Below are 26,927 nucleotides of genomic sequence, written 5' to 3'. Positions count from 1 at the left end.
TTTCCCTTTTTTCGTACGAGTTGATGAGTGGAGTTTAGACGTTAGGAGGAAAATACAGATTACTGCCAATTTCCTTCTCCGTTCGGGATGCCTTGTTTGAAATGAGCAAACGATCTCTCGTAACTCTTTACCAGAGTTGTGTGAATGGTTTTCTAAAGTAATCGTGGGAACCTTAGACATCACCAGCGCAGGATGAGACAGGCCTGGAAGATTCATTTCCGGACGTTAACTGATGGGAGGAAACATTCAGTAACGTATCGTCGCGAGGATTGTAGAGGAATTGTCTGACAAATGTTACATAATATTGAGTGACCAAAACAGTGCTCACCTTCACGGTGTCCTTGGAAATCTTTTTTTTCTGAACTTGACCAAATAGTAGGATTGTTTGTAGTCACTTAGCGTGAAACAACTTTAAAAGTATTCTCCATTAAAGTTGTCCTACTAAAACTGGACGACTCTGTTGCATAAAAATGATACCGACACGTATTTTTATTTCGCGTCTACTTCGCTTGTACGCCTGCGGCGCTATGACACGGTTTGTTACTTTGGTGGTGTTCCTGGGTATTCTGCTTTCATCCTAACCGTGTGTGTGTGTGTGGTAGAAGATGTGACCGAGGGAAAATCAAACAATCGGTCTTCACGTTTTATCCGCAACTTCAGCGCTTAGTGAGGTGTGAAAAGGTGTTGAATGAACGTTGAGATATTGGTTACGGTTGGCTGAAAACGAGATGGAAAACTTTACGTACTGGACGCTGATCTCATCGCACTGCTCGTATCCAAATCTTCTAAAGCTTTCATTAGATTAACCTGACGTTTCTCCAATTGATACGGGCGTTAATGTTGGCTAGACACATTGTTTGTTTAAAAAACTAGACAACCAAACTGTCTTCATCACTTTTTCTCTGGGTTTTATTGTTCTCAGCTTCGTACCAAGCTATATGCTCCTATGCTAATGAGCATATAGCTTGGTACGATCAAAAACTGTACGGAACTGTACACCGGGCCGCACGCAAGCCTATTTTATGCAATCCTTATGCAAACAAGTGAATCAGTTCGTACATGCTACTGACTGATGCACCGAAAAGGAGCACATATAGCGAACAGCTCTTTCCATTTTGAACAGCTGTAACGAGGCTTGAAGCATGAATCCATCGGGCGAAAGATAGCCATTCTCCCACGCATCATTGTCGTTTCGTTCACGAAGCTAAATTGCGAAGCTAAGGCCTCTTTTGACTACCACTCTTTACGACCCAGTAGTATGTCTGCAATCGAAAATAGCTACTGATAATGAGCCCACCCGTCAGCCGGTAAATAGGTGGTGGGATTGGATTCGAAGCATTAGTCCTTCCGTTGCCAATTTTAACAATGAAATCAAATCAACCACCACACCTCTGGTGGTGGGCGGAAAAAAGTGAAAGTGAAAAACCACCAGCTGATTGAAAGCTGTTGGTCAACGCCAATAAAAGAGAGGTAGAAAAATATACATCTCGGGAAAACATAAACGCAACTCCTCCCCGCAACACTTCCACCCGAGCGCGCGCCCACCTGGAGAAGCATCTGTGGAAGCGTTCATCCACTTCCGTTTAAAGTTAGGCACAGGCGCCAGCTCATTACGTCAGCGGAACCGTTTCCGCGCTTCCGAGATGGCCTTGGAATTTGCGCGAATGATTGCGAAGCGAAGAGAAGAAAAGCGGGAATGACATAAAAGTAAGTTACGTGTGTAAGATGTGTGCGCATCTGGTGGATTGGCTTCGTAAGAGAATTATTCTTGTGGAGGTGGCCTCATTGGAGGCATTGGACGCTGTACGCATGAGGGCGTCAAAGCGCTTTGCCGTGGAACGAGGTGTCTTTCAGTGTCTTCTGAAGCTGTTGTTCGGCATTTTGGTAGCGGTAAAGTACCGGTATGAGTACAGCTTGTACGCATTGTTTACTATTGACACCCCCAGACACCGGGTTTGGAGTTCTTCGGGACGGTGGGCGATCGTAATAAAAAAAAAGGCAAACAAACGGGCTGCAGTAGTGAGCTATCTGCTGCATTGGTAGGTCAGCTATATGGAAGATGTTTTTTTTTTGGAACTCCTGTGGAGATCTCTGGAAGCCGTTCCCACGTATAGTCAATTGTTTGCTGTTCCATACTAACGGTAGAATTATTGATTTAGACGTTCCCGGACACCTTGTTTGTCCTGTAGCATCTTCAGTTTACCTTCTTTTCTGCGATCAATAATAGAATGAGTTGTTATTGTGGGTCATTTAACAAGCTACTCTCAAGTACAGAAATATTTGTTTTATGGCAGTTGCGGCACACCGTAACTGGGCAGCTCTATCAAGATAAAATTTCTGCAGAGTACTTATTCATAGTTCCAAGTGAGATGTTGCACATTCCAATAGCCAATCTAATAAGACTATGTTAATTTCTTAACGTCCTGGAACCTATCCGCCGTCTGTGAACTATGTTCACGGACTTACGAGGACGCAGATAAATTACATATTAATTATAACCATCAACCACTGTGCACCGGACGGCTCAATTTTAGAGCCACTCCTTTGAGGCACGTCGTCAGCGATTGGCGGCGCCGCTAGCAACGGCGAACGAACGCAGCAGACATGTTCGCGGTTAGCTTAGTATCCATATCGTTCTCGTTCTCCTTGCGTGCCCAACCTGTCGACGATTATATTCTAGGCATGCGGAAATCGTGAAGCGCTTTGTACGGTGTGGCGACAGTGATTTATGACGGCGTAAGGCGACGCTTCGTTGGAGCCGGCCGGTGGGAACTTTAACTTTCTATTTCTACTGTTCGGAAGAATTTGTGTTGATTCTCCGTCGTGTGGTGTTCAATATCCAAACGCTTCTCGCGTTGATTCATTATGTTTGTCTATTAGAAGAAGAAAAAACCCACTCCACAAAGTTAACAAGACATCATCAGGTCGTTTGAAGTTCATATCATCAGTGTGTACAGCGAAACCATTATGATTTGATGTGCAGGAAATATTTTATCAAGCCCTTAGCCAGCCAGCCTTTCCTGCGCAAACAGTGTTGACCTACTTTTTCGATCCGTTTAACCTTCGACATCGATGGAACCAATCGGTTCGTTACGATTGGGGTGGGGGGAGGGGGGTACCTCAAACTTCCAAGTAGGTCCACACAAATCGATTAGCAACGCTGTACCGAAGGAGAGAAAGCTGTAGGGAAAACTTCTAATGAGCCTTAGACGAGTACTGCATTCGAAGAAGATATATTGGTTGGTTCCGTCGGTAGAGTTGCCCGAAGAGCTAAGTGCTTAATGAAAATAAATTACTCATAAATTTCCCATCGACGTCCGAATCCGGTGGTTGCGTATCGATCATCACAAACACAACTCAAAGCAGAGCTAAGCGCATATTGACCTCCTCTTAGGGCTGGGGCATGATCGGTGGTTTGAATCTCGATTGTGGTTTTGCCTATCTCTTATAAAAGCAATTCCGATGGTCTATATCTTGTTACAAAATTAATTAGCAGCAGAATCCGACCACTTCATCCGGTCCGTTCAGATTAAAGTTTGATGTGGTCCAGAAGTAGGACACGGCTAATAATGAATGAGTTTACCGCAGGAATCATGTGCTCACCCAAACAACAAGTTTGAACGATAGCAACCGCAGAACAGCACACGTTTTCCCGTTTTGCAAATCATTCATCTCCAAATCAGTACTAGCGTCGCCTGCCGGTAAGAGATTAAGTCATAAACTTTCTCCTAATTCGATCAAACACCGATCGTCACGGCATGTTTGGCATGCATGGTTGTTGTGCAGATTTCACCTTCTCCCGATCGTTCGATGATGAACGATCTGAATGATTGATCAGAAATAGGTCTGTCCAATAGAGACAGAGGTTTGTCCAAGGTTCGTTGGAATATTTTATGCTTCATTAGGAGGTGCGGGTTTTATATTTGGCTCTCGGGGCACCACAACATAATGAAGATATCTTGTTCCTTCGTTGGGGTGAGATGTGTGAGGGTGTGCTGAAAAGTAGAACATCTTCTGGACTTGAATAGACGCATCCGGAGGTCATTATGATCACTCGGTGACCGTGTGGGGCAGATAATCCTATTCCTAAGTAGTGCATTTTGGGGGGCTTGGTAGTAAAGTGGTTATTGGCCTATTTTCGTAGGTCATCGTGGATGCATCTTGCGCGGTAAACTACCGTGTCCAGATTCGTCTTTTCAGTCAGACGTCTTGAGCAAATGAGCGAAAAGTCCGGTAGCTGATCGGATCGGATTTTTATGGGTAATAATTTAAAATTAGCATAATTTAATGATAAAAGTTGCCCAAGCCATTCGTACAAGATTTGTTGTTGGTAGAAAAATCGCGGATCAAGCTCCGGCAAACACCACCATCATCGGCCGTTTCGGATCGGATGGTTTTGCCGGATAGTTTCGGAATGATTTCTTAGTTTTGACGGGTTTTTATTTTCCACCTCGTGCGATGGTCAATGTTATTATGCTCGTTCATCCAAAGCTTGGAAGTTATTTTCGTAAGATTTACGACGGTACGAACTATTCGGATCCGGGGAGTTGTTCTCCGGCGTGAAATACCGGATGCTGTTTTGGAGTTGGTTGAAATTGGAATGTTCGTCCGTGGAGTTGAAGTTTTTGAAGTCTTGTTTGGCGCTTTCCAAGAAACATGACATCCTCAGCTACTGATTGGAGGATTTAGACTTTACCGACTTTATCGACGGTAAGGCTTCGGCGGCAGTTTTTGAGGGATTAGGTTGTTTGCATAAATTTTCGGAACGAACTACCCGAAGTATGCCGATTTCGTCTTTCAAATTTTAGGTATTTGTGTCTTGTGTACGGATTTGTAACATTAATGGATTTTTTTTTTGTAACAATGATTGGTAGTGCAATACAATCAGGTGAACCAATGTGTGTATGTAATGTTTATATCGTTTTTTTTCCGGTAGGGAGTAATGAAGAAGTTTTCCGCTCGCTTGAGCAGCACTGATGTCTCCATCACAGAGAGGTTTTTCCTTAGTGAACATTTGATCGCTTTCTTGTCTTACATTTGCATGTAGAAAACATTTCATAACGGAACTTGTGGCCACTAAACGCCCGTACAACCTTCCATTTGATCATACTTAAAAATAGGCGGAAAACAATTTTCCCAAAACGCGAAAAGAAAATAGAAACACATTATTCTTCAACGAAAATTTATTCCACGGTTCCGTTCCGATAACGTTCACAATTGTGCGCCTTGCTTTACCGTTTTTCTTTATTTTTTTTTTGCGGAAAAGTCTTCTGGCGTCTTTGCTGTTGTGGTTGAAGCTGCGGAAATCTATTGTTCGGAGACAATTTTACTCCAAAAAAAAAACCGTTTTTCCATCAGCCGCCGTTGTAAAGTATGTCGAATGCTGAACTTTGGAGAAGGAAATTTGGCCAGTTCCCAACTGTTGTACAGTCACCGAATCGGTCGAATCACTCAGCCAGTGTGGACTTGTTTTTCTTCTCCGTTTTTTGCTGTAAAAAAGGGGAGTTTGTTTTCTTTTCTCTTCAGTTTTGTTGATTTTCCACCCACCTCTGGGCAATGGTGTGTTTGACTCGTGCCGACAAACGTAACCGAAAATGGGAAATTACCTGGTTTTTGATTTAAATTACTCAATCGGTACTCTCGCTCCTGGCTCGGTTCCTCCCCACGCCCATGCCCCTTTTTCCTTGTATGACTTCACCATCTTTCTTCCCGCTCAAAAAAGACATCCACGCCCTCGAGGAAGTTAATTCCCGGTGTTCTTGTTGGCCTTCAAGGCCTTTGTTGATGTTTGAGAAGCGAAGCAATATAGCAAATGACTTCTTGTGCACTTCCTGGGTTTCCTGGTTTGAACTTTGGGTCCACGTCTCCCCTTTCCCAACCTTTTTTCCCTTACCTCTACGGCGCTGTTGTCTTTGAACTTGAGTGGTAAAACCGTAATTTAAAACCCGCCCGATCGTACCAACTGTGGGGGGTACCGTTTTTGGGCATTTTTCTGGCGCTGTGCAGTTGTTCTGGACGGTTGGTTTTCGCGCGTCGGCGGCGTCGGCGGCGTCGTCGTCATCATCGTCGGCTTCCTTTAGTTGGTCATTGATGTGGTTTGATTGTTGGTGTGCTGCTGCTGGTAACGGTCAACTAGGGCGTGCATGGAAGTGTCAGATATTTAGTACTTCCAGTACATCGTGTAAGAACCGCTCAATTCAATTCAATTTGATGGAAAAAAGCGGTTCAACTCTTTGCAAGGGCCGGTGTTACTAATGTGCTTGACTGAAATGTGTATTTAAATTTTTTCCATTCCTTAATCGCAACTTACCTCTTTTTCTAGACAGTGGAGAGAATTATTTTTATACACTAAGGTGGGGGGTTTACCGGTAGTTTGCTAACGGTTCGTTCCTATACTTTCGATTGTGACAATGGATGCTGCTTTATTGTCTTTGAGCTGGTGGGTAGCAATGTCTGGAGCAATTCACTGAACCGAAACGCATTTGTTTGATGTGGCGCGCGAACAATCGGTTTGTAGCACCAAAAAAAGTACACGAGTGTCTTACAGTTAGCATTGCTTTATGGAAAGGAAGTGATTGACTTGTAAATCAGTTTGGTTTGTTTTTGAGATTGGATTGCTGGAGGTATTGAAAAGTTTGTTTTGCTTTAATTTAAGAATGAATTTGGGTAAAGGAGGTTAGTTGACATTGTAAATGATAAAGTGCAGGGGGTTTCTATATGTTTATTAAGAAGAGAGACAGTTTTAGGCAGGTCACACATTTAATTTTGTAAAATCAGTTTATTAGACCCCGATAAGATCGCTTTAAGATCGACCGAAATTCGTCTTAAAACCGCCATTTTTTTTTTAATAAAACTTAAACCAAACTGTTTAATATGTGACACCATTCCCACCTTGACTAATCACGTTTTACTGTAGACTTAATATAATTCTTCAAAAATATTGTAAAATCATCCCAAAATACCTTTATTTGGTTCAGTTCCATGCTGCCGTACAAAAAAGTTTAAAGTCTTGAATGGATTTTAAATTATAAATTCTATCCTGTTTTGCCTGTTAAAAGCGAAAGTCATCTCAGCTGTCACGTGACCAATGAGTGTTTCCAATGTTATCAAACAGTGATTAGTTAAATTGAAAAGCGCTCTAGTAGCGCATTTGGATGATTAGTGTAGTCCACGGGGAAAACAACAATGTAAACGAAAGGAATGCCAACTCCCTACCAAAGGAGGGAGGCTGTGAATTATGGTGATCATTTCCGGCCCCAACCGAAAAAGCACAGCTGATTCAGAAGGTATTGAGCACCACAAAAAAAGCAGCCCATCTACGCAGGCCTTCCGATAGTGGAAACAAAAGCATAGCTGCTTCTGCAACTGTGTCTATCCACCGGTTTCGGCTAATAGACACATTTTTTTGACAGTTCTTCTGTATCTGTCGTCCAGTGTTATGCGATACACAGTGTTCAATATTTCCCTTCCATTTCTAAGGGTATTCTCTGACTGATTTTTTTCGCTTTTCTGGTATTTGTTTAGTTTCGTTTTGCTTTTGCTTTCATTTGGCGCCCCAAAAGCTATGAGGCCACCAAAGCTCTGACATAACCTTCGAACATGGCCCAAACACGTGACATATTTTTTTTTGACATCTGCTTTGGTAGCCAGCGCTTTAGGGCAGAGGGAGAGAGATTGTGGGTGGAGAGACGGATTTACCACACCAAATCAAAAGCCGCAAAACAGTGCGGCTAGACGGAACATTCCCTTACACTGTCCTACGCGCGCGCCCGCGTTTGGAATTCGACCTAGCGAGGTCGTTGTCGTCAATGTTGTTGCCGTTGCCAATGGTGGCAGCCGTGAAGACCAGTTTCGTAACCTAATGCCCTACAGTGGACGGAAAACGAAATCTCGCGTCCCTTTTGCAAGTGGGAGGATACGCCACACAACCTCCTCCATCTTCGAGCGGGTGGTCTGGGAATGAAGTTTGAATGAAAACAGAAAGAGAGAGAGAGAGAGAGAGAGAGAGAGAGAGAGAGAGAGAGAAAACGTTGACTGCACCCTCGCGTAGTTAGTCATAAGGAAATAAGACGAATAAAGAGAAAAAAGAAAGAATATTAAGCAGGGCAAGGTTCAACAAACAGGCACAAATTTCTCAAAAAAGCCTAGCAAGTGAATTTCGCGCCTGAAAGATGCGTTGCGCACATCATGGCCCTGTGGCCCTACAGCAGTCATCAGGGCGATTCCACTTGTATTACGCCACCGTAGCAAACCGAGCGAGAAACGCTCAACCGTCTTATCTGCTTCCTGGTGACGAAGATGGCGTCGGTAAATGATGCCACTGATGTGCCCGATGTCACCGATACCGCTTTTAACGGTCCATTTAAATAATCTAGCTCTCGATACGTTTCTTTTTTTTTCTTTGACATCACCACCTACATGCGCGCATCACGGGAATGTTATGATTATTTGTTGGAGAAAAATTTAAAACGAAACTCCCATTACGCACCCGTCTCAATCAGGAGTCTGATGGGTGCAATAAATTGGGAAAAATGCGTCGAGCGAGGACCTGCCTAACAACGAGACGGCCTTGAGTCACAGTTCGAAACGCTAAATCGTGTAAGGAGTGATAATAATATGTGTAATAATAGATCTCTTGTGGTTTCGCCCCCCAGATCTCGTACGGGTGAGCAAAATTAGGTCAACGGAACACCGATCACCCGGGAACCTTATGCGCGCTGATCGGCCATATCGAAATATAGCATAATATTTTATGTCGCCTTATGCCCCCGGCCAGTAGGGTTATGGAATGGTGCGATTATGGCAATCGGGAGTTTCGCTCTCCCGATTTGTAGTTTTGGAGGTCTTTTTTTCGGTTTCGGGTTGTTTTAGAAAGAGAGAGAGAGAGCTAAAAGACTGAGTTGCAGCAGCAGTGAAGCGATAAATAAATTGCATCGTTTACACACTCGGCCAGGGGCATTATTGTGCGCAGGGCTATGGAAATTTAATACCTCAAAAAGAAGCAAAGTGGCGGGCAACGAGGACGCGAGGGTGGGCGGTTCGATTTTATGATTGTTGCGTAAAAATTCGAAGTCACATTACAACGGGAAACTGCGAGATCGCGCTCCAGTATGTGATTGTGGATTTTATTTTAAATTTTTTTCTACATGTTGTATGGTAGCGAGATTTGCAAGAAGACGAGACACACTTTGCCAGCCAAGGTAATGTTTATTGCTTTATTTTCAGCAGAATGCTTTCCGAACATTGTGGTGTTGTGTTTGTAAATAGTTGTTTGTTTTTGGTGGTTGTGCCCAACAGCCCAACTTGCAACGTACGATGGGAACGAAACCGTGGTTTTGTGTTCAATAGTTATAGCTGTTCCGATCACAGGCCAACGCCAGTGCGTGGTTTAAAAATAATATCCAATTTAGTGAATGTTCTCAGTATGTTCCGCCTTAATTTTTAATGGTTCGTGCTCCAAAATTAGGTTCCGTTTCAGATGCATTTTTAATGCGCTCGTTAATGCAGCTCTATTGGACCGTTTTCATTATCGCCTCACCATCGTCACCACAAAAGATTGCCTGTTTTTTTTTACTCTGGCCATCAAAAAGTCTCTTTGCCCCGTTGCCCTTGGTAATGAAAGACGCATGGAGAAGATGTGTATCGCTTCAAACGCTGTACCTTCGGGACCGTTTTCACTTTCCGGAACGGAGATGGTTGGGCTATTTTGGAGTAGTTTTTAACAGCTCCTCAGTAGAAATGTAATGTGACTCCAGAATAGCTTATCAAAACAAAAATTTTAATACCAAATTCAGGGACAACCTCTCAATGGCGATGGTGAACATTGCGACAAAGAGCGAAAATTGTGGGACAAAATTTAGGTTAAACAATAGGATAAAAATCACTATAAAAAAAAGAGATAAAAGAGTCACTAAAAAGAGTCAATAAGAAAAATCGTACATTTGAATAGGACTTCAAAAATCCATATTAAAAGTAAAGACAAATCTAAATTTGTTGGACATTTCAAAAAATAATTTCCGTTTACGTGTTCTTCGCTTTCCCACTGTGCGAGCGATGCGATATAAATCATCCTGTTTACATGTGATCCGATTTTTGTTAAAGGCCACAATTATGAGGGTATTAAATATTTTACTACTTGATGCGACAAATGCACCGCGTCACGCGTCCACCGACTTGGTATCACGCTCACTGCTACTAAAATCTCGTCCAACTGAAGCGTCGCAAGGGTGAATAAGCCATAACCTACTTCAAATCACAGCATCACAACGTTTCGGATTTTGATGAGCAGACCTCCATTTGGACGTCTTATCGTGCATGACACCGAGAGCTACGAAGGGTCCCGTGGGTGCCAGTTAATCCTCACGATCAAGCTTCACCTTCAAGCCGCAGAAACTCGAGAAAGTGAAGAGTTTAATTTTGGAGAGAGATTCTCAAAGGGGGGAAAAACACAGCAGTTAACTTACTTTGTTCACGTTAATCGTACTCAAATCTCAAGGTTATTTTCGGCAGAGGATATCGTTGATACGATAGCATTTCGGAGGTCCATGGGATATGGGATACATTTCAACCACAATGCTGCATAGGTCGTAAAATGGCATCGTTAAGCTAATTTTCCCTCCCATGCAACGGTCAACCGGGTATAAAAGCGCCATAATCTGTGAGACCAGGGCACACTGGGGCACTAGGGCCACACCATTCTTCGCATTTATCGTTAGCACATGTGTTTTGAGATTAGCGGAAGATTTTGACACTTTTACTGTTGCATTAGGCAAGCGAAAGAACCGAGGGTGTGCTGGCAAGCGGCCAGAAAGATCATGTTTCTAAGTGAGTAGCATCGATCGTGCCCTGACTGTGCGCGTGTGTGGGAAATGCATTAAAATGAGCTTCTAAAGGAAGAGGTCATCAGAGGCTTTAACCGAAGGGAGGTTGGGTTGGCCCTAGCGAAGTGAAAGGAAGCATTAAGTGATATTCGAGGCCCTCCACTCAAGCGAAAAGGGACAGTTTTTCCACACACATATCTTCTCTTTACATGTGAAGCATATGCACTTGTTGCAGTTTATATTTTTTTTTGTTTTAGATTGCTTTACACTTTCAATTTTGACAGGCAGACGAAATGTAATGTAAAGCAAGATTTAAAAAAAGCTGGTAGTGGTAATGACCCAAGTGCATATGAAACATACGCATGCCACGAAATTGATGTCACTGTTAATTGTTGACAAGGTTTTTGCACGTTTTGCTCTCCACGGCATCCACCGTGTGTATGTGTATCTGCAGGCACGGTTACTATCGACACGAGTGACAAGCTGTTGACGACCGGATGAACTTTCTTTACGATTCAGGTGGCGGAAATAGATTTATCATGGCCGTTTTCCGTCGTCGTATTGCAATCATCCACAGCAGTTGAAGAAACAGTTTTTGGGTAGTTTATGACGTTTCTTAATGATGCTTGAAATCAATACTCCGTTTTGTAGTAAACGCGTTTAAGAGCTCCTCGTTCCATTTTTAATTTCATGACAGTCCTCTTCTTGGGGGAGTTCCCTGCATGCTCTCGTTTCGATTTTATTTTCCGATAATCATTTTTCACGCAATGCTTTCGTTCCTTCTTTTTTGCTTACAGTACTGTTCGTCACGTGTATCACCCTCGAAGCCGGAAGATCACTATCGAGCCGTGTGCCGGGCGCTCGTAACGGAAACGCTCGAACTGAGAACGTTCCTGCAACGGGTATGTCAAGGAGAGGCGGAGGTCCTGCGGCTAAAGGCTCAGGCGGAAACGACCGGCAAGGAGCTCGAGAAGATCCACTTCAACGATTGGGTGAGTTTTGCTGCTGATATAAAATTTTGTTTTGGAACGATTGCCTTCCAGAAATTGTAGGTCTTAGAGGACTTTAAACATTTGAATTGTTCTTCTACAGTTACAGTTTGAATCGAAGTATGTAGTCAATAGGTTTGTTTGATAGTAATCTAAACTATTTTCAGCAACCAAACTACATACCACACAATAAATCGCTTTGGTTGCCAAATTTCCCATTTGCTGCAGATTCAAATGTTATTATGTGGAACAATTTAAAATTGGCAAACTTCACCCCATGTCTGTCTGCTTCTCTTTGCGTTTACGAACCGGCAAAGCAAACATGGCCCCGCAATCTTCCCATTTCCACCAAAGTTTCCCTTAACGATGTATTTTACTGCAAAAGGTACAGCTTTAATTGAATTATCAATCAAATTGTAGCATAGAAAGTGAGTGCCGTCTCCCGTTTTTGCCGTGTAATGAGATGTTCGACGGAAGGTTGGGCTTGTCGAGGTTCAGAAACGGACATGGAAATGAGAGTTGGAACAATTACAGTGCATTTGGCAGAAAAATGTTATCCTTCCACATGTTTTTACTGTGATCGCTAGACTTGCCTGTGATCACTTCTACGCCTGATGTGCTTGTTTAAAGTGAAGTTCGCGTTGGGAAATCTTTTGGTAGGAAAAAGATAAAAAAACTAACGAAAACGTTTGATTGCAGAGCTCATACTCTGAACTGTGTTTTATTTGATTTGCTTCGTCTAGCTTGAGGGTATGAAGTCTAACGTAAGGGCATCTCTACTCTCCGATGCAACGGGCAGTGTTTGTTTGGAATTAATTTAATTTAATTCAATTACTTTAATTGCCCGTTCAACTCAAGCCCCTGCCACGGCCCCCCCCATGCTAACGGTTGATTGAAAACCGAAGGGTGATGATTAAAAGGGATCGGTTTGCTTTCCTTGCCTTTGATGGTGTGAGTGTAGTGAACGAGCAGTGATAGCGAAGATAATTAAGACGATTGCTGCCTTTACTCGGTGGTGTGTTTCTTCTGCTGTAATCGAGTTTTCCAATCATCTACAACCCGCTGCATACGCTTTGATACGATTGTCTTAAGGGCAAACAAGAGATTGGATCGAATTTGAATGATAATCAACCTTATATTTACTTCTTTTAGGCATTTAAAATTTTATTAATTTTCTTTCAACATGGAGGATTATTTAAAAATTTTCCTTATTATTTCATGAAATGAAATAAATGACATAATCTCGGTAGAAATGGTTAAGTAACGTTTGCCAAACAAATTCACCGACCGCACAATACTGTTTGCCGAACCATGAAAACAAAATAACATAAAAACACAATCCACAACCGAGCCCTTGTTCGCGCTCTTGTTTCCGCACCGGTGCTAAATCGCGATGATAAACAGCAGACAAAAAATTAAAAAAATACCACAAATACATACAAACTCAAAATCAGCACCGCGAAAAGGCGTCCGAAAAATGAACAGGCAGATGGTAGATTGCTTTTGTGAATATTCACAACACCAAAACCCGTGTGCATGCTCCTGCTAAAGCTTCGTGTAGCGGAAGAGATTGCATTTGAAACGCTAACCAGCAGTAGCCAACCTTTCTGTCTCCCTCTCAGAGTGAAAGAATAGTGGCGTGCTCGAAACGTATGATGAAGAAAACCGGGGAGCCAATATGAGTCCAATTTTTGACTGCAGCGAAAAGGCATGGGACAAAACGTCATTACGTGAGTCCTTATTAAAAATATTCCACCATCCATGATGTTCCTTTTGTGACGCCTTCGGTACATAGGAGGACGGTCCGGATGAGGACACTGGAGTACGGGGGCTGTAGCATGTGGATGTGAAAAATTCCATAACTTGCATATCGGTAAAAATGAGTTCATAAAATTATATTTTACTACACTGTATAGGGAATGTGGAAAGACATAACTTTTTTGGGCGAAAGAGATTTGGCAACATTAGCACAGCATGCGATCATTTCCATGACTGGAAGGCAATAGAGACCAAACGTAAGCAAAAAAGAAGAATATGAAATGCTTAAAAACTGATCATCAAATGTATAAAGATACTTACAACATCATGCAAATATTCGTCACTCGTGCCGGCATGCTCCGTTATGCTTTTCTGTTGGCATTATTCACGATCATTGGAGCATGGCATAATTATGCCATTCAGTATGGGATGGATCGAGAGACATAAAAGTCATCTCATAGCCATCGTGGCGTGAACGGTTAATTTATCTTGCTTGCTCTCTGGTGTCCAAAAATCGTAAAATTATATCGTGTCCGCAAATGTATGAACAAGTGTGACGATTGTTAAGATAGGAAGGAAGAGAAAGACAATACCGAGAACCAGAAAAAGTGCTTTTTGAATAATGCAAAAGGTATAATATTTTATTAATGATGAATTTTGTATGCTACGTTTGATTGAAATGTGTGCTGTAAAGAGGATCAAAATTTAACTCAAGAGATGTACGAAAGACTCCGACTCGGAATGCAAATAACATTTCGTTTGAAGTTGAAGCTTGGGAAGCTGTGATGAAAGGTAGCTACAAATAAGGCTCATTAAGAGTACTGTTTCATCCCATGACATTGACTTTGAGGTTCCAAGTTAATTTTCCCAAAGCGATTCCGAAGAAAGGAAAGGTCAGGAGCAACCGAATAGCAACCGAAATCAAAAAGCTCAGTTTTATCGAGCGGCCTTTAAAAGCGGTACGACACAGCAACTACTACCATTTGCGGGGTTTCGCCTATTTGCAGATGCTCCCAATAAAGCTGCTCAGCTCAGTCGGTGTCGGTGAATTACCAGCAGTAGCAATTAAGGGACCAATTTACCTAACCATTTCCTGTCCAGTTCCTAGGTTTGCCAAATCATCTGGGCGTGCTGTGTTGTGCATGGTATGTAATGTTCCAGCCCACCGTTTGTCGAACGTGAAAGTGGCCAACATACATATGTACATCGAAACGCACCAGTTTGACCAGAATTATGCTCAATTACCTTCGGAAAAAGCGTCACTCTTATGATTGTTGTACTTTGTAGCGTTCGTGTGCAGTCCGTCGTTTGTCGCTCGTTGAAATCCATTTTACGTTGGAACTAGACAGTCTGATTCCAGACTGGTGAAGATGATTTCCGAAAGCAAATGAGCCAATGGAATGTGTATTAAAACCAAAATAGGCTGCGTTATTCTGCTTGCCTCTAGGACATAGAATTTAAGGAAGCTTTTTTTTTGTATTTTTACTGGACAATGTAGTTTAACAGCTGCAAAAGGGATTACATTGGTATTGGTGTTTATTTAGCTTAAATTTTAAATTTATGCTTCATTTAAAACTAAAACAAACAGTTGTAGAATTCATTTTTTCCCATCGCGCAGGTGCTATAATTGAACTCGCTTTAAATCAAAAGACTTCAACGAGTGGATTGTGGGGGGCAGAAGACGAACCCGGTTTCGTCTTTCTGTTGAGAGACATCCACATATTCGCAATCAAAAAGACTTAAAAAAAACAACAATATCAATGTTGACAGCTGACCAACCCTGAAGTTGGCATAAATTAAGCTCTTTTGAACGAAAATGAATGTGTCATGTTGATTGGCGACGCAGAAGGCAAGCGAGAAAAATAAAACACAAACTGAATTCCTCCTTTCAGACTTTCCATTTCCTTTCGTTTCGTTCGAAGGAGCTGTAGAGTGTTGGGTTCCATTTCTTTTGCCCTGGAACGAGACATTCGTAAAAAGGAGAGCACCTACTGCAAAAAAAAAAATAAAAAAGGATTCTGATGTCCAATCTTTTGCCATCCGTTCCAACTTACATTCCAAAGGATTTTTGTGCTTATGCGATGTGTCCAGCATACGTTCGGTGCTAGCCTAAAATAAGTCTAAAGGCTCCAGACTGCTCCGGTTCGGTATGATGGCTCTATTCTTCTGTCCAGCAGTTCCAGGATGTGTGTAAGGGCGAGCGTGTAAGAAGTTGCATAAAAGTCCGACGCAAACAGAAAGCACCAGAAGTCTGTCTGTCTGTCATCCTGTAGGCAGCCACCGCCACCTTCACCTGTTCGTCTTCATTGTTCCGTCGACGGGCGACAGCACGCGGGTGAAGGTGAAAGTCCGGTTCCATTTGCAGACATCCAGCACCGGTAGCGGTAGGCAGTGCAACTCTTTTGCTGCATCCGGTAATTAAAGGACTTTGTTTCTTCTCGTGCGATCGCTCGTGCGAAAAACGAGGGGGGGGGGGGGGAGGGAAATACATTATTAAGAAAACAACACGCGTAAACGGGAAACTTGTTCGTTTGCAAATGCATAAAATGCATCCAAAACGAAAAGAAAAAAACCCCAGCAAACCGCAACCGAAAAAAAAGTAAACAACACTGCAGAAATGCAAGTTGCATTCACTTGCATCGTGCAAGTAGTGCCACTGACGAGCGTAGACGGTCGCGGAATCGAAAAGAAATGTTTGCCGATTTCCGAGTCTCGTTCAGCAGTTCCCAGTTATTGTGTATCTCTTTTCTCGGACGCGCGACGATAACGACACGCGAAAGCACCCCATATCGGAAGAAGTAGATGAAAGGAGTTAAAGCAACAACAAAAAAAAGGCGAAATAAAAGAAAAACACACCTCCACCCGCCCGTTAATGCACCGAAATTGTGTGAACGATAAGGTGCCGGACGAAATGGTGTGTAACGATTGCGAAAGAATGTACTTTAATTAATCTTTGGGGTACAAAGTTTTTGCGACCTCTTTTTTATTTCTGGGATGGAGTATTTCAAAATTACTTCAAAATACTTGAAGTAACTTAAAATACAAGAATATCAAGTGTAAAATTGAAAAATTATCAAATACAGTAAATCTGTTGTACTGTACAGCTTAGGATGTGTCAAATAGTTCCTTTTAAAGTAGATAAAGCAATCAAGAAAGCAAGAACTCTACAACTTTTGAGAGTTGAGTCCTCTGATACCTTAGTACTCGTTTAGGACAAATGTCTCTGAGAGTATGGAGAGCTACCTTATAATGACAAAGCTTCAAGGTAGTAGGCGATAGCAGAGCTGTTCTTTGCACGGCAGGACCGATGCACAAATCCCACCCAGACCTTCTCTTCGCAGTGAGGACGGTCTATTCAACTATGTGATACCGGCAAGTCTAGAAAGCCATTTAATCGCTGGCATGACCTAGAAGTTTGTTAGGCCACGAAGAAGAAGCTTCAAAGTGAGGACACAGGTACTTTGTAAGGTCATAACTTTAAAGTCAGGGCAGTGTCTTCTTGCTTTGGGTCAGTCCTAGGGGGAAAGTTTCGGTTGGGATTTTAATCCCGGTCCTGCCGTGTGAGGGCTAGTGCCGCTGTGACCTCTATCTTTAGAAAACTCAAAAATATGCCGTAAAACCCTGTAATTTTTGTTAATGCTTTTTACGATACTTGTCGATTATACTGTGTCTTCTCAGTGTGATCTCTCAAGACAGTTGACGATCGTTAAAAATCAGGCTGGTCTGCGTTTACATTTCCTGTTTTATTTAACATACAGTCACACCGGCTTTTACAGCTTTTTTTCTTTCCTCTTCCTGGGAATGCTGCCCGAATATCTGATTCTCCACTCTCTGCCTCCGATGCTGCTGATTGGTGATGGTAATACATTCGTTCGTTCGTTCATACGTTCGTTCTTCTGTTATTATGTTTCGACTTATCGCCGAAATTGAACCAATTGTGGACTGCTGCTGCAAAACAACGATGTGTCTGGATCCGTTTTATTGTTCGAATTTTTAACCATATCTTTGTATCTGCTACTGCATACCGTATCGAATCCAGTCGGACGATCAAAGAATCTGGCAGGCACTGCAAGTATGAACTTTTTTGTACATTACATTCTTCGGTAACTACATATTCATACAGTGTTCTGTAGAGAAATTTTATGTTCAGTTTTATTTTCTTCTTCACTTAATTCCTTATCCGGAATCGCAAGTTCCACCTTTACCATTACGTTTGTTTAGTTATGAGTTCATATCGGATTTGTTTCAGTGTTATGTTATTTATTATCTTCGATGGTGCAATTTCCTGCTCCAGACGCAGCAAACAAGAGTAGACTCGCATAACCTCACAAATTAACGATAGAAAATAGAACCCTAGGGTGGCATTAAACCAGCATTCCGACCCCTATCTACCCGACTAGACGTTGATTTATAGCGGTGGATCTGGATGAAGCTTGATTAAAAATAAATGACAACCTTCTACCAGTGAGACGATGATGAGTGATCATGATGAAAATCCTCCTCATCCGCTGTTTGGAAAAACTTCGCCGATCCTTATTTCTATTTTTCCTTCCCTACCGGAAAACGGAGTGCACACGCTTGGGCGGTATGTGTTCCATTTGTTTGTGCGCATCGAGTTGACTGGGAAATGATGGATTATGATGTGCGAGATGCTGCTGCTGTTGTTGCTGGAAAACGGTTCTTTTTTTTCAACTCATTCTGCGGATGCTGCTTTGATGTTGAACGCCACCGGATGATGGGCAATAAATAAATGAATTACTACCGGGATTAAGCGGTAACATTCCCTCCTGCGCTTTGGAAAATGGGACGGAAATACTGTGCACGAATCGGTATTTGCGTCAAATGGGATGAAGTTTTCATTCTTCCTTTTTTGCAGTGATTATTACATCTCGTTCTTGTGTTCTATTCTCATGCGATTGAACCGGTTATGACATTTTATTGACCTTTTGGTGAATTTCGTACCGAAATATACCTTCGTTTTTCTCAAACTAATAAATAATAGTCTCGGGGCTCTCGAGGTTTGCCTGCCTGCTTGCGTAGAAGAGAAGTCCCGATTCAGCAGACCGTTTATCTGCCCACATAAAACTGTCCGGGCGTATTAAAAGCTCACCGATGACGCGCCATTTAATGAACCATCCAGCTGCCTAGAAGTGCTAGAAGTTTTGAGTCACTAGTAGCATTTTCGTAAGCGGCTTATACTTAAAAGAAGTAGAGAGCTTTGGGGGTTTATATCTGAGACTAAGCAAACCAACGGTAGGACCCGATGAAGAATGTTTTGCCGAGTTTAGTTTTGGGCGACGCTATAGGCTTCTTTACAGTTGGTGAGTTCTAGATTACGTTCACTTTACGCGACGAAACAGACGAGTTTGGTTTGGTGCAGCGGCATAAATCGCGTCACTGCTCGCTCGATACAGTTCCTAGCATAACTATAGAAACATTGGTTTCTTTGGGACATTTGGGAAAGGCTAGAGATAATAGAAATAATAGTGTTAAGTATTTTTAGAGCTTACTACAACATCATTATTCTCCATCTCTTCAAGTGTACTGTTCCAATCTCTAAAAAGCAGCACTTGTACAGTCGCGTTAGGCACTGTAGTAGAATGTAGACGTTTGGCAACATGCGAAAGGAAACGTTCGTTCGTTTCTTTCCCCTTTTTCCCGCAAAACGGTGCCCATTTTGAGTGAGTCGGTCTGGTTTGGCAATTCGATGATTCATCCAGATTTATGGTGGTGAAATATTGAACGCCAGACTTTGGGTATAAATGATGTTGATAAAAGCAGCAAAGGTTAGACGGAGAGTTCCTATTCGAAAAGGGCAGTTTAAAGCTGATGCTCATTAGTTTTTGTAACTTAGAATACTAGCAAAGGTTAAAAAGCTTCAAAATTCATCTTCATCCCACAAATCAGCTACCGATCGGGTATAAAGCCCCTTGCATTGACAGGGAGGAATTGCCTTCTGATCGAATTCCATTCCGGTTCGAACGGCAGCAGTAGAGTTGTGCTGCCCAGTTTCATAACTATCACAAATTCCATAAATTCTGATACACTCTACTGTCTTGTGACGCTCGCGATCGAGATCAGTTTTTATCGTTTTTTTTTTTTGTGGTCCATCGATCGACGGTGATCGTGATGGAACGTTTCGCTACGCATTCCCCAAGAAGTATGTGACCAAACGAAACATGAGCCCCTCGGTGCATAAGCGCTGCGCGGCAGTGGTAACAGTTTGTGGTTAGGCGCCACTTTGTCAACGCGTGGAGAACACATGCTGGGCCCCCTCCGATGTTGTCATTCGGTTATGATGTGTTGTAATGCGGGTAGAGTTAATCAACGAGATTGCATCGAATTTATTAGTTTTTTAAGTTGGTTTTTGTAGTTTCGATTCTTTTATTTGTTTATTATTACATTTTCAATACAAAATACTTTTTAAAATAATTATTCAGGTTAATAATTCTCATTTGATCTCCATTTCCAATTTTAGGCCCGCTTTTGGATGCAAGTCGTTGATGAGTTGCGTCGTGGCGTACGGTTGAAAAAGATCAGTTTCTCCCGAACACCGATCGAGTACGAATTGACGCCCTACGAAATCCTGATGGAGGATATCCGCTCCAGGTGAGTAACGGTGACACTCGGATCCAGGTCGGGGTCAAGAGCAGTGCTCTCTGTGGTCAGCTGCTTTCGAAAGGGACCAGTGCTCACGTTCGAGTACCCCTTTGAACTTCTCCTGGCGAAACATTCCAAACACAATCATCCAACCATGGGCTTCCAATCACGATTTGTGAGATAATCATATCGATCGTATGGTTCACTGTCGTGCCGTTTTCCCTTTACCTGGACCGATCGACCTTCAGAAATAGAAAACCATGTTTACAAACACACAGAAACGATTGATTGTTCTGTCGTTCTTTTTTTTTGATTGTTCTGTCGTTCTTTTTTTCTGCTCCCGTTTTTTTTTTACAGAAAGTACAATCTCCGCAAGGTAATGGTGAATGGTGACATTCCACCGCGCGTCAAGAAAGACGCACACGCAGTCATATTGGAGTTCATCCGTTCGAGGCCACCGCTACGCAAGGTATGTAAAACAATTGCTTCTAGTATGCAGTTAGGCGGGACCTTTGGACCAAAACATCTCGTCTCTTCTCATTTCAGGCATCGGAAAGAAAGCTAGCTCCAGCACCGCTCAAGCGAGTTTCGTGTCCTCGCGAGCAGTTGCTAGATTCGATACGGAAAGGACGTGTGCTGAAGCCGGTACATCCGAAGCTGAAGTCAAGACGTATGTAGAACGATGTTGAACATTAAGCTTGAAGTTTTATTTTTATCATCTTACCCCTTACTCGTTATAATGATAATCCCAGTCGTGTATAGAATTTGTGTACTGGACATGATCTTGATTTTTTTTTTATACGACTAATTACGTATATCCGTGACCTGCTTTTGTGTCATAAATGATAAATTCCATGTGCGAAGAAGATGAAAAAAGGAACCTCTGTCTACGACTGTTATTACAATATTAATTACGTATAATGTGTTGATCGTTCGGGCGTCTTCTGTGTCGCTGTGGCGCTTAATTGAAGTTTAATAATTTAATTCCATCATCGGCGTGCGCGGATGGTGCTTCCGTAATGGTGGAATGAAACAGGTTTCAACCGGGCTTCAGTGCAACGGCCAATGTGTCGTCCCGTTTTTTTTTTCCACTGCACCATTGGCGAAGGCGCCATTTCCATTTCGGTGTGACAAGACTGCAACGCACGCATGCACGCACGAGACACATGCATCGAACGTGTCAATCAAGGCACGCACGCACGAATGCTTAGTATGGCCGCACGTGAGTGTGCGCAAGCATTGGGCAGGTTGGCTTGAGTCGTGTGAGAGTAAGAGAGCGCGCGGGAAAAGGGCGTAGACAGAGGGCCGAGGGATTTATTAAATTAATAGCAAACCGTCAACAATTTCACGATGATTAATTGTCTCACTTTATCTGACCCTGGAGCAACTTGCAGGGGGAGGAAGTAGGAAAGGTGTGGGAAAGACGGATAGATTTACGCCTCCCTCCACCCCCTTTGAGAGAGGCAAAACGGATAGGCAAACCTTACGCTAGTACCGTTCGTTTGGGCACAGGTTGTTGAACGGAAAAGGGAACCAGTTTTCGTACGATTTGTTTTTGCATGCCCTCGCCACACTCTTTCCTCATCTTTCCCTCTCCCCTTTACGTTACCCTTTTGTAACTCGCTCACCAGGCTTCGTTTTACACCACCAGCATCACCACCGCCGACTATCGCCTTAGGGTAATTGGGCGGCCGTCACTTAGCAGCATTGAAACACGTTTCCTGTTTTTATCCGCTCTCAGAGACCTCGGGTGCGCCGCTTTTACAGCCCTTTTCCACTCATTATCCCGCTTGGCTTTATTTTGCCACCGAGAGCGCAGATCCCGCAGTGTTCGCGTAAATGTACCGTTCGTCGCTTGTTCCGGTGCGTCGTTGAAGTCTTTTGTAAGATTGGCATATATTTTGCAGCCGCACGTGTGTGTGTGTGTGTGCCCGCGATGTTTCCTCTGGTGTAGTTAGTGTCTGAAAGCGTTTATTCATGAATGGAATGTTTCGTTCATGAAGCTCTTAAGCTGTAAAAAAATATTAAAATTAAAAATGAACAAAAAGGAAGTTTTCCTTGAATATCAAATGTCACTCTGGATTACTATATTAGGATAAGGAAATGCGTTTTACTCTGCTCCTTCGGTAGCTGTCATTACTATTGGAAATAACTCTCTGCCGGCGATGTCACTCGGTCGTATAAGAGGATTTAATTATACAGATGCTCAAAACCTTTCACTTTCTACGATGAATATGTAAAATATAAAAAAAATCACCTGAGATACGACAGTTCCCCATACACACTCGTTTGCATATTTCTCACGCATGCACGCGCAATAATGCAAAACTTGCACTTTCTACACTTTATCTGCCCGGCATCCAGCTCAAGGGGCGATTTAATTTCAACTTCGTATGCATACGTCAACACTCATCATAGGGCTTAATTTTGCTTCAAAGTAAGGATGAATTTAACAAACCTCCCCGATGGATGGATGCTGCTCCATATTACTTTCTTTGCTGTGTTAGAAGAGAGAAAGAGAGAGAGAGAGAGAGAGAGAGAGAGAGAGAGAGAGCGAGTGAGTGAGTGTGAGAGAAGATAAAAAAAGGATGCACCGAAATAAATGCGTGGGAAAATGCATGCAAAAAAGCCTAAACAACACATCAGAGAGACACACACACAAAAGCATCCGCCTCTTTCTTTGTTCCATCGGCGAAATGTGTCAGAATAAAAATAAGCTGTTTGCTTGCTGCAACGATCGCTTACGAGCATGATGATGTTGTTAGCAACATTGTTGCACATTAGCTAATCACCGAATGTAAGCTACGATGGGAAGGGTGTTGATTATGATGCCAGAAGATTGAGAAGAAATTTGCAGAACGACCGTGAAGCACTTTGGCTCGATTCGATCGGGCGCGCGCTCGCGTCAGTGTGTGTTTTATTGTACTGCATGTGTGTGCTCTTTGGCTTGGGATAAAGTGTCGAGTACGCGACGTAATGACTTCATTAGGCAGAGCCAGCCTCCCGCTTTTTTATATCTTGCTTATCCCATCCATCCATCCGTCCCGTAGCAGTTGCGCAGAGACTGCGGTTTTCTCCGTTCCCGATCACGCATCGTACAGCGTTATGTGATTAGCATATTTTCATACACGAGTGCGAACGTCGGTTTGTCGGTTGTTTGTATTTCCCATCCCTATCATCATCACCGCAGCTTTTCTCACCGCACATTTTGCACCACTTTTTGGAAGTTTATTTTACCTGTCTCCGGGAGAGAGTGAAGCTCTGCTGCTCGTTGAGGCCAAGGGTGAAACTGAAAGGGTCGTTAGTTTTTGGTAGATAGATAAGTCTGATGAATGGTTGTTGCATTTTTAATTAATCGAAATAGACATCGTATGAGAGATCGTCCTAAAATCAGCTCATTTTGTATTTCTGTTGCAATACGGTACAAGCAGATAATAATGCATGCATGAATTTTGGCACTAAAGAAAGGGAACAGCGCTCTCGTTCACTGCTTTTCATCATCATTCATCGCCATTCTTCTTCATTTCCCCGTTGTCTAGGGTGCGGTTTGTTAGCATTTTCCATCACTATACCACTTCATCCATTTCAGTACATCAATTACAGTAAGTATCGTGTTAGTATTGCGCTGTGCTTGTTTTTGTGAATTGTGTTATAGTTTTGTAATGTGAAAGTCATATTGATGTAGAGTAAATTGTCAAGTAGATATGTGTTTGTTTCGTCTTTACCATTGATTCAACCATTCCACAGTAGCATGCAAATGCATTCTTGAGCCAAAGGAGAGGACATTTTCCATCACAGCACAGTTCTGGTGTTCCAACACACGATCACCATAAAAGTCGCCAACTAATTGTTCCTTCAAGCTAAGCATCGACCAGTCACTAGATGCACCTCAGATGTAATGCTGATGACTTTGACATCGAATGTCGATCAGAGTCGGCTCGAACCGACCTAGGGTGACCCAGATCAGGACGCCTATATGTGTGTTGACGTGCACCGGGGCTACCTGTCAACACACCGTCAGATGTCGAAGGTTCAGGTTTCTGAGGTCTTGTCGCGAGAGCAGCAATAGAAAAGCAGTGCACAGTGTTATTGTACGCGTGTTAAACCATTGCATAAGCCATCGGACTTGCCACAGAATGTGGCAGAACACACCTTAATTTTTGGGATGGGGAATGTTTGGAACGCGGGTGATTGGTGCAGTATGCAAATGGGCGACCCGTTGCACAGAATACTGCACAATACTACTCTGCTTGTGTGTGTCTGTCTTATTGCGTTTGTTTGTCGCTGTTTGACGTGTGAAGGGACGATACAATCAATAGGTCCAAAAACAATCGGCACCCACGGAAGGGACTGTACCATCAAAGTTGATGAACCCCGCGATCAGTGTTCGCTCGGTGGAGGTCAATTTGTGATGCTGCTTTCAGAAAACCCAGGAACAACAGCTCAATAATCATCGGAAGGAAATGAAGTTCCAAACCAATCAATTATAAATCGTGAATGGTTGGAAGTGAAAATTGAAGACCATACCGTGGAAGGAAAGAAGATCATTCCGGTATATCGTACCGCGACATTCATTCGAACAATCTTCTTCCGGTGCTAAACATCCTCAGTGTGTTTCTTCCGGGTCCCCGGGTGTGTATGTGTGTATTGCACCCGTTTTGCTGCCGGAGCTCTTGAACTTCGGTTTTTACGTCTCCTGCTTTTCATCTCGAAGAACATCGGGAGCATCGGGAGATTAATTACCGCGCGTGTACTGCTTTGGTTCACTTTCCCCTTGTAGCGCTGCACGTCCGAACGGATGCTCCGCGTGTGTACGCGCGTACCTTTCATCGAAAGGCATCCGGAAGATCGATGGAATCTAGACGGCCGCAGGAAATCATGATGAACCCCAACGTCTTGTTACGTGTGTACCCTCGGCCGTATTAGAGTCGGCTTTATTATATTGGTCCGATGGGCTCTGGTGGATGTGACTGTTGTCGGAAAGGTTTACCTTCCTGCTTTCTATATTGCCGTATTGCTCTGGACACAAAGTTGTTCGTAAGATGACAAGAAGATGACACTAGATGCTGACACGGTAAATACTACCGGTTTTATATTGGCGGAGGAATTCGACCAACCGAGTGAACAATCTGTGTATTTTAGGTGGTCCTCAAACCACTGAGATGAAGTTCATGTGCCAATTTTTCCTAGAAGTTTGAAGATTTTTTCTCCGGATAATCATAAATTGATGCTTGACTACCGGGATCTTTTGAATATTGGATATTCTTAAACTTCTATAGCATCAGATGTACTTGATAAACAGACGACGAACCCTCATTTCTGCTGAACAATTCTTTATGGAACGCCATCCAGTGTTGTTAGCTGATTTTTCGCTAGAAAATGGGCAGCACACGGTACGGTTCCGTAATGTCTGCCCGTGACTTCGTGTCTCTTGTATCTGCACTTCTCGTGCTTTTCTTCTTTCTTCTACCCATCTACCTCCTCAATCACAAAGCATCTTCAATTTCTCCTGTTTTTCTGCTGTCGGAATGCTTGACGCTTCATTCCTTCCTCCCCAATAACTCTGGTCTAGGTCACTGGGGTGCTTCGGTAGCATCGTGATCGCGATCGATGGCACTGCCACGGCAAAAGATGATGTAAGAGATTGTGCACCACTGTCTGTTCCCTTTTTGCACTTAATCGCTTCGGGAAACTGTGGGAAAAGCTCGGTTCTTCCCAGATTGTGCTTCTACTCGGCGACTCGTCCAATAATTCACGAGTTATTTGGCCGCCGGTCGTGTTTTTTTTTTTTGCAACCGGATTTTACCGCCATTCTCATCGCACTCGCGTCAAGGTTGACTGATGAGAAAGAAAGAATGGTTATTATATAAGAAAGCACTGGGAAGCCATACTTCAAAGAAGCACGCGGGATGTGCTTCCAGTTGGAAATTATCAATTAACCTCGCAACAGGAGGGAGGTGCAGTGCGCAAGGATGCGCTGACCGTGGCGAGAGATAGATAGAGTTAGATAGAGAGAGAGAGAGAGAGAAAGAGAGAGAGAGGGAACGAGAGAAAGAGAGAGAGGAAGTGAGCAAAGAGTTTACAAAGGAAAACTTTTGTATGCCGGGCGGGAAGCACACTGATGCTTGGGGAATAATGATCGAATGTGATTGGTGGTGGAGGAAATTTTCTCAGGGATATTTATTTTCAATGAATCGCGCCGCGAGGTTGCATGGGACGACACGAACGCTTTTCGGAAGCTTTGATCCAAACAGGCAGAGTCACATCATAGTTTTTGGGTAGGATTCGGGTGTTTTTTTGCCGTAGTTATTATTGTGTAATTTGAGTTGTGGAGTTAATTTCATATAATGATGATTGCTTTATAGAGTGGGGGTTTTGCACAGCTAAGGAAAAAGACATTATTTTATTTGTATTGAAGTAAACCCCTTTTCCGACCGCGAATTGCAACTTTCTTTTGTGCCATTTTTATATTAAAACAACCACTTAAGAAGGTTCGTTTCGCGTAAGACAAGAATGAAAATGTTATCTAATCAACATAACCGGGTTTCAATGTTTTCCAATATTCGTTCTCCCTTCATTCGACGCTTAATTAAAACATTTACAGTCAAACGAGGTAGATGCCGTCGAGAAGCCGTGAAGAAATAATTAGAAGCGTAAAATTTATTGACAAGACACCGATGCTGTTCATCGCTTATCATCCCGTAGAAGTCTTCTGTTGCCAGGAGTCTCCCGGAACCCGTTTATTGGATACGCGTTGCTT

General features: G+C 42.9%; 2 protein-coding genes across 5 annotated transcripts in view; both read left to right on the top strand.

The window, feature by feature from the left end:
• The window catches only part of LOC126563913 (protein spire), a 115,018-nt gene that overhangs the window by 62,064 nt on the left and 26,027 nt on the right, over positions 1–26,927 (top strand). For 3 of the 4 annotated variants that reach the window (XM_050220709.1, XM_050220707.1, XM_050220706.1), the window contains exons 5-8: positions 11,618–11,812; positions 20,046–20,176; positions 20,525–20,636; positions 20,714–20,837. In XM_050220709.1, the coding sequence (XP_050076666.1) occupies positions 11,618–11,812; positions 20,046–20,176; positions 20,525–20,636; positions 20,714–20,837 (562 nt within the window). Of the gene's footprint in view, positions 1–11,617; positions 11,813–20,045; positions 20,177–20,524; positions 20,637–20,713; positions 20,838–23,706; positions 23,770–26,927 lie in introns of all 4 variants that reach the window. The other variant, XM_050220708.1, reaches the window with a different exon arrangement.
• The window catches only part of LOC126564726 (transforming growth factor beta regulator 1), a 138,202-nt gene that overhangs the window by 94,628 nt on the left and 16,647 nt on the right, over positions 1–26,927 (top strand). The window lies entirely within an intron of this gene.

This window comes from Anopheles maculipalpis, chromosome 3RL (genome assembly GCF_943734695.1).
Source record: "Anopheles maculipalpis chromosome 3RL, idAnoMacuDA_375_x, whole genome shotgun sequence".
In the NCBI taxonomy this organism is placed as follows: domain Eukaryota; kingdom Metazoa; phylum Arthropoda; class Insecta; order Diptera; family Culicidae; genus Anopheles; species Anopheles maculipalpis.
Note: the sequence above shows the minus strand (reverse complement) of the source record. Positions and strands in the feature narration are given on the sequence as shown.